The sequence below is a fragment of the Tetranychus urticae genome, chromosome 2 (assembly GCF_039701765.1).
Source record: "Tetranychus urticae isolate SD_2017Ah chromosome 2, NJAU_TeUrti_SD_1.0, whole genome shotgun sequence".
Taxonomy (NCBI): domain Eukaryota; kingdom Metazoa; phylum Arthropoda; class Arachnida; order Trombidiformes; family Tetranychidae; genus Tetranychus; species Tetranychus urticae.
This window is the reverse complement of record NC_142959.1, coordinates 20,574,932-20,588,410: the sequence shown is the minus strand read 5'-3', so window position 1 is coordinate 20,588,410 and position 13,479 is coordinate 20,574,932. Positions and strand designations below refer to the sequence as shown.

Below are 13,479 nucleotides of genomic sequence, written 5' to 3'. Positions count from 1 at the left end.
CCGAGACGGTGAGCTGTTGCTGATTCAGAAGAGTCGATTAGAAATTGAAATTCGAAGTAAAGTGATTTATTTTTTCTGTCAAAGTTTGAACTTCGTATCATAATTAGTTCTTGAGTTATGACCTCAAACAGGTAGACAAATTTTTGGATTTAGGGAATTATTACAAGAAAGAGTGCAAACTTAATTGAACGATTTGAGTTTGAATCAACGAAATAACTGGTAAACCAGCGAGTAAAATAACCGAAACAAAATGTTTTCACTTGTCATATGATAATATTGGAAAGATTATCGGTTATGACAAATAAAAATGTTCACTTTATTGTAGTCGAGGAAAAGAACATGAGAATATGGAGAAGAAAAAAGAATGAAAATAATGATGTTGATCAATAGAGTTGATTATTGGTATTAATATAATTAATGATTGCTTTCAACAAAATTTTCCCTCCCAGTTATCATTCCCTGTATGGAGTGAAATTTGATTCTCACTTGTGTTTGAATAAGAAGCCAATGACAATATCATCATTACCAATCTTGATCGTCTTTATTAATTGACAATCATAATCATTTGATGCCTTCCCTGTTTCTCACATTTCTCAGTTTTCGCTCAACATTTATCGAAGAGCAAAAAAATTGAAAATTTTCATCAATATTCAGCCAACAAACTCTTTAAATTGGCAACTTTTTTCCTCATAAAATTAGCAAAATGTCAAAATCATTTTTTCCTCTTTGCCATATTAAAGTTTAATTTCAAGTTCAGGTTAAATCTTTTTGATGGCTCTTTTCCCATTCCAACCGCAATGTGAGCATTCAATTTTGTTTCAAATTACTTTGTTTGATTACATTGAAAATGTTGATATGAAACTTTAAATGAAAAGATGAAGTAATTGATTAAAAGAGTAAAAAGGCGAAATAAAGTCTCAAATGAAAAGCATGAAAAATAAACACTTGAATTAGTATTAAATGGGCAAAGTTGATGTAAAGGAAAACAGTTTACTTTAGGTTTGCTTCATAATAATGAATGATGAATAAAGTGTTTTTCATGTTGATTGAATGAATAAATATGATTCCATGTAAGTGCCATTAGTGATGAAAGTGGAAAAGGATAGAAAGAGGAAAAAATGATTTGGATGATGAAAGGGAATGAATAAGCCTTTTCCACGTACAATATTGAACCACAGAAAAGATGATTTGGGCAAAAAACAAGAGAAAAACACAGAAAATGAACATTTTTCCTTTTATCATCATTTTGCTTTTAATTTCATCCAAAGTATTATTCCCTTTATCATCCTTTTATCTTGCAAATCAATTGATTCATTTTGATCAAAGCAGTTGATATCAATTGAATATAAATGTTGATGGATCAAACCGAGTCAAGTTACACACAAAAAGTGCAAAATTGAAAGGAAAAGTTTTTTTTGGCGAAAAAAAATAATCTTTTTTGCTGTTAACATTGTTGGTAGGTTTTAATGTTTTTTGCCTAAACATGATCATTTCAAGGCAGCAAATGTGGCTTTCATTGGTTTGCACATCATGATGTTACACAAAAAACGATGAAACGCATTAAAATGTGAAAATGAAATAAAATGAGAATAAAAATGATGAAAAAAAGTGCAACGTTAAATATTCATCTGTTTTGCTTCCAGCGATTTTTACCATTGGCTGCAACAATGGGCTGAAAGGCTTGATGATGAAATTGAAAAAAGTGATAACTTTTTATGAGTTTTTTTTACTTTTCGTCTTTTTTTCTATTCTCTTTTCTTCCATTCTAATGATGTTCAAGTTGTGAGTTTTGAGCCATTCGGTGTCATTTGCATAAACAGATATTCTTGTCCAGGTTTGAGATGAAAATCATTGAATGGCTTCAATGTTATTGGACTTCTTGGATTGTTTATTTGTTTGGTAAAAACTGTTCATTTTGTTACATTTGCGACTTTTGTCGCCACATTTTGTCCAGTTCTATTCATCAAATGGATTGAAATATTGAAATCTTGGGAATTGTGATCAAGATGAAAAAGAAATACCATTTTTCTTTGTATTTTTTCTCATCTTTTTTTCTTATCGCTTTTCTCTTCCTTCTTTTCACCTATTTTGTTTCTGTTATATTTTTACCTGAAATAATGTCAAACATTTATAACATCATTTGAGTAACTCATTCGAGCTGGAATACCTTAGAGGTATGAAAGCAAATGGCAAGTTGCAATAAATAGGGAAGAAAATTTTTCGTTCTTTGATTTTGGATCAAGACTTGAGATGCTTTTGCATCAAAATGGTCAAAGAGTATTTACTTGAATCAGGTAAAAGTCACCATTGAATATGTACATTGAGATGAATAAAATGTTGAACTCGATTTATCAAAAATGAGTTCACTTGAGTCAATTCAAGGAGAAGTAAAGTGAGCCGGTTATGATTCCATCAAGCATATTGAACAGTTGATTTCCCTGAATTCCCTGATTGATATTTCAGTCATTCAATGAAACAATTCCAAAAGATATTAACCAATTTTTTTTCTTCTCAGATATTGGATCAAAATCTTATTCCATCTGGTGACCTTTATTTGTGCCTCAAGTTTATTAGTTAAAACGGTTCATCGATGTACCGAATGGTAAGTCCAATTTTTACTCAAGAATCTTCAGATAACTGAACCTAATTGTGGAGAATGATTTGGATGAGAAAAAATGAATGGAAGATGAAAAGATGAACATTTTATTGAGATGATGTTGGTTGACAAATGCAAGATTGATGTTTTTATATGGACTTAAAGTTGGTGAAAGTGAACAAGAAAAATGATGAAAAAAAGGAAAATTTGCAGAAAATTTCCATGGAAACGAACTTCTGTAAATAGATTCTGATAGATAATATGCGATGTGATGGAATAAACTTTTTTTTCTCTTCTTTTTAATCAACGATAAAATTGGTGAAAAGAATGAAGAATATTTTGATGGAGTTTCATGATGTTATGGAACAAATGATCAACCTTTAAATTGATTTATTCCTATCAATCAACTCATCTATTGTTGAGAATAATTTGCCTGAAAATGTTCATCTTTTCAAATGAAAAAAGCGAATGAATTTAGTTCAACTTTTTTTTCCTTCTTTTCAATGGAAAATTTGAAAATCTTTTCTCAACTTTAAAAAATCATTTCAATACTTTCGCCAATCAATATGCAAATGAATGAAGCTTTATTCTTGATTGAACAATCTGAAGAAATAATTTCATGAGAAATTTTGTTTCCTTTTTTCTATCGATTTTTAAGTTTATCAGGTTGAACAGATAAAAATTGGTTCGCATTTTTTTCGACTTTTTTTCTCAACTTGTCAATTGAGGTTAATTTTTAAACTTTTTTTCTTCTTCCCTCCCTGTGACTCTCTTTTCATGTAGGCAAAATGAATTGTCATTGTTTACTTCAGGATTAAATGTTAACCCAACTAATGTAAAGCTACTGAACAATGTTGGCCGTTTGTATGAGAATCAAGGAAATTTGTCCATGGCTTTGAGCTTTTATGAGAAAGCAGTTTCAATTCAACCAGATGATGTTCGAGGTTATCTCAACTTGGGTAAAGCATTAACCAAAATTGGTCGATTAGAGGAGGCTGAAAGATCTTATCGTAAAGCATTAGACTTAATACCAAGACCAAATGAAATTTCATCAAAATTAAATTCCAACCATTATCTTCCTGTTTCTCATCATCACCCATATAACGAGAATGATGACAAATTGTCTGAAGATAAACAGAGAGAGCAAAAAGAGTTGCCTCCATCATCAATAAAATCATCATCGTATGGAGACGATAGAGGTACGGACCAAAGTATAGTTGCTTCAACTGGAAGGTTAACCTTGCCCGGTTATGAAAGGCTGGTTAACCAAGGGACCAACACTGACACTATGATGAACCACAATGAGGGTAACCATGAAGTCAAAGTGTCACCCAGCTTGGCCTCACCTTCGGGTTTACCCTTGGCTGACAAGAGTGGCTTAACGGCAATCACATTGAACCATCTTCAAGGTTTACTTCATTACGCTTCACTCATTAGTAAAGATGAAAGGCGCCTTGATGAGGCTAACCGGATGTTTTCAACAATTGCCTCAATGAGACCAGATTATTCAGTCACCTATTCAACCTGGATACAATCCATGATTCATGGAAATGATCAAAACAATGATGATGGTGAAACTCGTAAAGGTTCACCTCAAAATGATCAAGCTCAAAATGGTCAAATACTTTTATCCCAAGTTACCTCAAACAATAAACAAACGGATCCAGACATTTTGTACAATGTAAGTTGTTGATATCATTTACTTTAACTCTTTATCCATTTTTTTGCTTCTCATTGGCATTTCACCACTGAATTGCATTTACTTTTGTTTTTACTGAAAGAAGAACAAAAAGAAAGAATGAAAATGGCAAGTTATTATCATTATCATTATCATCATAATCATCAGTATCATCTTCATTCTTAACTCATCATTATCTTTTACAACATAAAAGAAGCTTCTTAATCTTCTTTACCCTTTTATTTCTTCTTTGCCTAACTCTCTGTGAATAACCATTATCTTCTTAACATTTTCACTTCCTTTCTCTTCTTTTCTCATTCCTTCAACTTTTTCACCATCATCTTCATCTTATCCTCACCACTTCCCTGTCCAAATCATTTCCGATTCTAGACGAGACGAAAAGAAAGTGAAAGGCGAAAAGAGCGAGAAAAAAAATAATAACAATAATATCTAGAAAAGAACAACTTTTTTCCCTTTTTTCTCTTCAATTTCTATTGCAACCAATTTTTACTCGAGCTTATCTCTTCTCTCTATTGTCCACTCTGTCTTCCTTCACATCAACATCCATATCCTCTTATCATTCCCTTACTCTTTGTTATCATCATCTTGATTCACAATTTGTTACCAAAAATCCTCATTGTCTATCTATTATAATATCTATCAATCTCTATTCACTATTGACTTAGAAAATTTTTCATCTCCATTTTCATTCTCTTTTCCTTTTCGCTCATCTTCTTTTACCATCTTCTTCTTTCTTTCATCGTTCCTTTTCGCCTTTATTATTTCATCTTCTTTTCAAAGCCAATCTTTATCCTCATCTTTCAATAATCTTCATCGAAGAAACTTTCACTTGTTCAAAACAAATTACCATTTCTTTTCACTTTCATCATCTATTTATATCTTTGCCACTTTTGTTTATCAAAAGTTAAAGCCCTTTCCTCTTTCATTTTCACTCTTTTTTCATCATTTCCTTCCTTTCTCATCTTCTTCCATCTTCCTTCATCTTCTCATCTCTTTGCCCATCATTGCTCATCACCACTATCTTCTCCTTGTTTTTGTGTCAAAATTATTTTCCCTTTTATCTTGAATAAAAATGTGCTCTCTCACCCTCAAAAAGTAAGCTTCAAGTATGGAAAACAAAAAAAAAGTTTTGCTTTTATGGTACAATTGGACTAAAAGAGCACTTCAACTTTTCCTTCTGTTATCATTTACTTCTTAATGACAGCTAAATTATTATTACATTTTTCACAGTCTATTCATTCACCATATCCTATCATTCAAGAGTGTAATATTTAATCAACTTTGAAATTGATTCATCAAAAAATAGCTCAAACGGCTAACTAAATAAGAATGGAAACCCATCAAAATTTACTGTTGATCAACTCCCAGCCAACCCAGTTCCCTCCCAGTTTCACTTTAGTTTCGTTTAAAAATGCTTTTCAAGTGTCTTCACACCACAGCATTTGAATAAAAATCCAGAACCTAAGAAATGAGCCATTCTGTGTCACCCGAATTTTCAAAATTTTCAATTAAAACTTTGGTGATAGGGAAAACTAACAAGCTATAAGTTCCAAATTTTTGTCGATCATATTGTCTAAAGAACTGTCCACACACAGAGCGTTAGTACTAATTAAGATTTGTGATAAATCAAGAATTAAATGCTAAGTTTGCATTAAATGTTTGCAATCCTAATGACAAGTTTCCGAATCGATTCTCATCTAATCATCTAAAGTACCTAAGCATCCATAATCATGCTTAAACACCCATAACTCTTGAACAGTAAGTTTAATTAGCCGAGACTAATTTGTTTCATTAGCACTAACAGCGAAAAGGATTGAGCGTAGAAAGCTGCAAAAAAGAAGCCTCTCAATCAAAAAGAGCTAAATGATTCTGAACTGTTGCTAACAGTCGAATTAAAAAAATTTGACTCGCTCTTCGACATTATTTACGCATAAAAGTCCAATAAATGTGTCCAACACTGTATTTTCTCGCTTTCCTCCACTGATTAATGTTCAGGGAAAATTGGCATTCTCTCACAATAGTCTAATCCTTTAGATAGTCGTTTACTTTTCCTGGATAGATCCTCATATGCAAACACTGGTCAGCCATCAAAAACAAAATTGACTAAACATTGGCTCAGATTTGAAGGAAAAGCTGAAACCACATTATCTCTTTACATTTCATCTGCATGTTGATTGAAACATAAAATTGATTATTGATTAAACTGACAATTATTCTCAACTGATGCAATTATTCTTGCCTTCACTTTTCACTCTCACCATCAAAAACAGCCATTTGATATCTTGCACTAGTCTAATGCTCAACAGACTTTTTTACTCATTACTTTTTATTGATCAGTTTTTGACACTATTTTGACTGTGAATTAATTTCTTGTTTGCTTTTATTTACGCTTATAATATGATAACACAAGATGCAAAGTCACTTGCTAAGTGATGCATAATCATTAAATTGCAAGCTAAAACCTTTATCATTCCTTATTCCTCTTCACCCTCCTCATCACTTCTAACCTCCCTGCATCATCTTTCTCATTTCACGGCTCGTCATGGCTTATTAACAGTCAATTACATGTCATTCACAGAAGTAAAACCTTGATTCATTTACTTTCATTTTATCGTTTCTTTCATTTCCATCTCTCTCTCTCTCTCTTCCTTTGACCAACTCATATTGCGTGTTTAATGATAACAAAAAGCCCCTTCTAGCCAGACACAGATGATGATAATACATGATGATTTGTACATGCTAGTTCAATCAAAGTTGACAGAGTAAATATTGTTCAACATGAGGTTCACTATTGACTGTTGAACTGTATGAAAAGGCAGCACAATTTGATTTAACCTTTTCTCTTCTTCCCTCAACTTGTCACTGTACTTTTCACTTTTCTCCCTTCTGGTCATTCCAATCATCATGATCATCATTATCATCCACACATTATTATTAGTAAACAAATTACGCTTGAAACTACAACAAAGACTGGAAAACGTTTATTTCCGTTTTCATTTCCTTCCTATTGCAATATTTGTTTAAATGTAAAAAGCGAGTAAACATTGAAAGATTGAGTCTGAAAAATTGAGACAAATCATCAACTGCCATTAGCAGCATTTGCCAGCATTGGGCAAATATTGAGCTAAAGAAGAGTAGAAAAGCGAGAAAAGCGAAAAAGAAGGAAAAATGAAACAATTTCAACCCTTTTCTTCTTTAATAACTTTGGAAATTATTCTCAAGTGAATGTCATGTTTAATGATAAACTTTGCAATTCAAACTCATCAATGTTTAATATTTTCATTATCCAAAGTTGATGTTCATCAGTTGCCTTTCAACGGACAAATTTTTTCTTCTCCTTTACTTTTCGTCTTCCATTGAAACGTTTCAAATATTGTGATGATAATAAATATAACTTGTCATCTACATGTAACTACCATTTACAGCGTCATCATTTTCATCCAAAAAGGAAAACTGTCTATTCATGAGACAGAAAATATAAGGTGTTGATAGAGGAAAGAGGGAAAAGGATGAGAAGGAAAAAAAGAGTAAAAACTTGTCTCTTGGTAACTGTCAACTCAATGTTACATGAATATCAAGTTAATTTACATTTGAAGAGATGATGATAATGATGATAAGAGATGTGAATTGAAATCAAACATGAACATGAGCATGTGAATGTTGAAGAGAGAGGAAAAAAAGGTAAAAAAAGCCAGATTGTGATTCTTATGGAGTGATGATACGGGAAACAAATTCATATGAGAATTGGATCAACTTTGAGAAAAGGGAAGAAGAAAAAAGTTGACACAAAACTTTACTCCCAGCTCTTCCATTATCATAGTGATGATGATAGTGATACAAATATTTTTCAACTTTATCATTTGCAAATTTTCACTCCCAGTGATGAAGGCAACTTTTCATGAAAATTTTGTTAACTCGTCATAATTACCATGTGTAGAGTTGAACTGTAAAAAAGAAGTGAAAAAGAAACTAATATTAATGATAAAATATTGTTTTATTATCATTATTAAAAAGTCATTCCCTGTAAGAATTTTGCTCTTTTTTCAATTCAAAGGGAATGTTGAAGTAAAATGGTTTGCACTGACAAAAAGTCAGATGAACTTTTCAACTCAAGTTTTGTCTGAAAATTTGGTTCATTCGTTTTCATTTCCTTTTCAATTTCAGGAGTTGAAAGTGATATTTCAATTTTGGTTTTATCCAGATTTCTTCATTTCCGTCTCAAAGATTCTCATGATAATCGTAAAATTCAATCACTTTCAGAATTTGACTTTTTTGCATTCATTTCAAGTGAGTTATTGTTATCAAACTCTTGTTACAGCATTCACCAAAGAAGCAATGGTAATCGAAATTACCTGTATTTCCGATTCTTCAAAGCGATTCTTGGTAATGAACTTTCCTGAATGATGAATATGTTCGTTAGTCTCAGAGTTTCCATGTCATTGAATTTCATGTTTTTCAATGAATAGATATTTCGAGCTAAAAGACTGAGTTATATGGTGCTGTAAGGAGTTATTCTAGCACCCAAACTACAGACTCTGACTTTGGCATCGGACTTAGTAAACACCAAAGTTAGCTATAAGCAGGTGAGAAAATATGTGAAAAGATTTCGAACGAGCTTGAAACTTCGAGTCAATGGCCCTTCAACTCTCGAACATTTTCAGTATGATTGGCTCGTGGGATATTGAACCAAACGTGAAGTAAATGAGTTTGATTTGCTTTTGAACAAGCTTTAGCAAAATTTTGAAGGGTGAGTTTTCTTTGAAATATTCATGTCAACAAGTGCATCATGCAAGTGAGACAATCTCATCGCAACAGATTTTTTTGTAAAAAAACGAAATTCCAAATTACGCAATTTTTGCATTATTCATTGAGAAAAAATCACATTTGGAAAATTTCTTTCTCTCATTCTCTTGACTTGGAATAGGCAAAACATGGTAACCTCAAATTTTCTGGTTGACTGAAAATTCAATAATATTCCGAGTTGTTTCACTATATAAATATAAATATGAAATATCAGGCCTTCTCTTCTAATAAATCATTGAATAAACTCACTTGATATTTAAACTTTGAGACAAACTCCATGTCAGTCTTACCCTTGATAGAATCAGCCCAATCCAAATGAACCCAAATCAGCTCGAGTCAACAGTCTCTGATTCACTCCCAGTCACATTCATATTTTCATTATTTCAATAACTGATAAAGGAAACTCGAAATCGATTATGCATGACTGACTAGAATGGATAAATGATTTCATGGAAATACACCTTTTTTGTCAAATTTTTTAATTTTGCTACACAAATTTCCAGTTGATAAAGTCTGGCTCAGACGACTGGGAGGTTGACACTCCAAGTTGAGCAAGTAATTGAACAAAATGCTCTCTGTTTCAACCAATTTCCAAGTGATTCAAAATTCTTGTTTTTATACTTTTTCTCCTTCCATTCAATGGGAAATTATATTTGCCAACATTTTTCACTCTTGAAGTAAATAATTGAAATCACAATTACAATGTTTGAATGGTTTCATTTTGTAGCAAGAAAAGGAAAGGGAAAGAACAGGCAAAACTGAAAGGATTTGCCAAATGTTTCCCAGCAGTAAATTGTTGATTAAAAAACAGAAGGATTTGAGTTTTAAATTATTTGGCGTCACTTTAATGTATTCAAAGAATGTGATTAAAGTTGAATATTTTTCAGCCTTTTTTCATCTCTTTTCCCAAATTCAATTGCAAAGTTGCACAAAAAAACCTCAAAAATCAACCTCATTCTTAATTAAGTTAACAGCCAAAGTAAATGTTCAACATTTTACTATTCAATTTAAAATAAAAGGACACGACAAATTGATTCATCAAGTTGAGAAACACAGATTATTATGAGGTTAAAGTGAGAAAAAAGGAGGAAGAAAAAAATTCTTTTCATTTCAAACATTTGGTGAATTTGTGCTCATGGATAATGATGGCAATGAAAAGATATGAAGTGCATATTGATGGGAAAAGGTTGAGATGAAAAGTAAATTTAGAAATGAAATGGAAAACAATAATCTTGATTAGTAATGAAATTTACCATGAGAAGTTCACCATTTTCCAGATTGATTTCCATTCAGACTTGGTGAACCCCTGAAACTGGTTAATGGTAAAAGTATTAATGAAATGGTCAAACAAAATTATGCATTGTTGGTGTTGGAAAATGTTTTATTTGCATTACAAATGCATGTATCATTAGCATTACTTGAAATATTAACGAGAAGCAAATTTACTTTTCCGCTTTCAACTTGATTTCGTTTCCGTTTTCAACTGAATCAATGAGAGTGCAAAAAAGGTTGAAACAAGGGAAGATCCAGGCGAGCAAAAAAAAGTTCAAGATATGAATGTTGCTCTTTTTCAGTGTAAATGAAATGCTTGTGCAATCTGAATACCTTTTAAGGTCGATGCAAAACTTTATCGAAACTTTCATTTTTGTCTCTTATTCACTTTTGTTGGCTGAAAATTGTCTATTAGATTAAAGGTCGCCTTGAGAATTGCAACTCTTATTTGCATATTTACCTGGAAAACTTTTTTTTTTCTTCTTCCTTCTTCTTCTTCTCTCAACCTTAATTTACTTCTGTTGTGCTCTTTACTTTGCTCAAGTGATTGGTAAAAGCAATTGAATAAAACGAATCACAGGCAATCTTAACTCATCATCATCATCATCATTATCGCCTTTCATCTTAACCATCATTTTTGGGCTCATCTTTAGCTTCCCTTTCCTCTGTTATATTAACTCATTTCTGGCTCTAAAAACTTGCTCATCTAAAAGCTTGAGGCAATCAAATTGAATGCTATCACTGTTCAATGATAAACCTTTAAGCATAATGTTTACCCATTTTGATTCCCAAACGATATTTACGTTTAGATGAGGAAAGAAGGAAAAGAAAAACTTTTACTCTTTTTTCTTCTCCTTCCAACCAAATATTAGTTCAATCTGAATCAATGGAACCTGAAAATTATTCCCATTGAAATGTAATTTAGTGATGAAAGAGATGCACTTTTGTTTCTTCTTCTTTTTCCTCCCTCTTTTCTTTCCATATAATTTCATCCATTCAATTTCACTTGAACCATTTTCCAATTGCATTCAATTTTTAATCATTTCTTCTTTTCTACCTTTTTCTACCTTTTTACTCATCACCTTTAGATGGCCATACTTTTCAATAATAATGGCAACATTGAGAATGCTCTCAATCTATTTGATCAAGCTTTATCCATTGATCCATATCATGAAGTGAGTAAAACTTTTCTTCCTCTTGTTTGCTTCCATTTTCATTTTTGCCATTCAACAAGTTATTACTGTTGGCATCTATTCAAGTGTCTCATTATATTGGTTAAATATTTCAAAATGTTGATGATTTACCTTTATGTTTCATTCATCAGGAAACTCTATTAACATCGGCTCGAATAATCAAGGATAATGAGTTGATTGGAGACTATTTAACCATCGCAATGGAAAGACTTGAAACTCTCGTCTCGATGGGAAAGGCTGATGAGACTGTTTACTTTGACCTAGGAATGCTTGCCATTAGGTCAGGCCATATGTTGACTGCTAGACGTTACTTTGCCAAAGCCATTGACGTAAGTCTTAAGATGTTTTATAGCTTACTTGTTAATCATGTTTAGCCATGATTTGGAATTGATTAAGCTCATTAAACTTTTATCTTTCCCACTTCTTAATGTTTTCATATTCAGTTGAAACCAAACTTCACTGAAGCATTGTTCAATATGGCTTTGTTACTGTATAAAGATGAGAAACCCAAAGATGCTTTACCTTTTCTTAAATTTTTACTCAAAGTAAGTACACTTTATGATGATTATTTTAGCCTCAATTTGTAAACTTCATTATATTCATGATATTTGTTTATCCATTCAACAGACTGAAGAAACTCATGGAAAGGCTTTACTTTTAATGGTTGCCATAAATTCAAGCAACAATGATGCTGATGAGCAAAATGATTTACCCAAAAGTCAACAACTTTCATCACCAGTTTCACCGTCATTATCACCATCTTGATGGGGTTGGCAAAGGCAAAATTTGGTGCTGCAAACTTGAAGCTGAATATTTTACTGAAGATAAATTTTATTCACAAACAAATTGATTCAAATTCAAAATGTTTATTTTATAGTCAACTTTGTTGACGCTTTATGTGATTGAAAGAGCCAAATTTTACAAAAATTTTGTACACACCGATCGATACTAAACTAATGTATGAAAAGACGATTTTCGTCTTGCAATCAAATTCGTCAACTTTCATTTTCTTGAGAGGAAAAATGTTCAATTGTTCAACTAATATTTAACATGAAATTCATTTTCAAATTATGTTTCTACTGATTAATATAGTGCCATCTATTGACATCAACTGATACTGGAAACAGATTTGAAAATGAAAGTAAATGTTGACTAAAATTAAAGAATGAAAATGTTGAGCAAAGGTCGAGTTGAACTCAGAAGATATTTTTACATTGGAAACAACGGAAATTAATCTTGAAAATCTATAGTTTGAATGTACTGTTCATGTTTTTCATTTCATTGTCTGAATATGTATGTACATAAATCATTGATGTAAAAGCATTGATTACATAAAAACTCGTATTTCGAGTTTATCTGTCAAATTGTTCCGCTTTTAAAGACAACAATTCTGAATAAATATTTGATTAACAAAATGTTGCAATAGTTTCATGATTTAAACTAGATTCGCTGATGAGACAGGCAATCTATTTCATAAAATTTTAGATTTATGTACGGATTGAATTCCATGATGTGATCGAAATATAATTTTTAGAATGATGCTATTTTTTCGTTCATTCAACCAAATATTGATTCAATTAATATCATTTTAAGTGGTCGATCTAATAATTAATTGCATCGATAAATGCATCAATTACTCAACTGTAGCATTAATCCCAATCACTAGTACTATCACATAACTAATATGTAGACAGTTGATTCATAGGGGTCATGAAACTGTGATTAATGACAATTGCCTTGTGAAAATCGCAACGCGAATCTTGCAATTAATATATTATCTTGCATCGGGCGATTTACATTTTATGCCTGTTTGCCATAAGAACCAGAATCGCAGATTGAAGAACCATAAGTACGGACGCTCAGGACATTCAAGGTCAAACCGCTATTTGACCTCGCATTGACATTTGAAGGTTATT

General features: G+C 31.8%; 1 protein-coding gene across 2 annotated transcripts in view; it reads left to right on the top strand.

Annotated features, from left to right (window-relative positions):
• The window catches only part of LOC107371413 (protein O-mannosyl-transferase TMTC3), a 72,879-nt gene extending 59,901 nt beyond the window's left edge, over positions 1–12,978 (top strand). For both annotated transcript variants that reach the window (XM_025162859.2, XM_025162860.2), the window contains 6 exons: positions 2,516–2,602; positions 3,380–4,277; positions 11,459–11,545; positions 11,695–11,892; positions 12,007–12,108; positions 12,191–12,978. In XM_025162859.2, the coding sequence (XP_025018627.2) occupies positions 2,516–2,602; positions 3,380–4,277; positions 11,459–11,545; positions 11,695–11,892; positions 12,007–12,108; positions 12,191–12,328 (1,510 nt within the window). In that variant the 3' untranslated portion in view covers positions 12,329–12,978. The remainder of the gene's footprint in view (positions 1–2,515; positions 2,603–3,379; positions 4,278–11,458; positions 11,546–11,694; positions 11,893–12,006; positions 12,109–12,190) is intronic.
• The last annotated feature ends 501 nt before the right edge of the window (positions 12,979–13,479 follow it).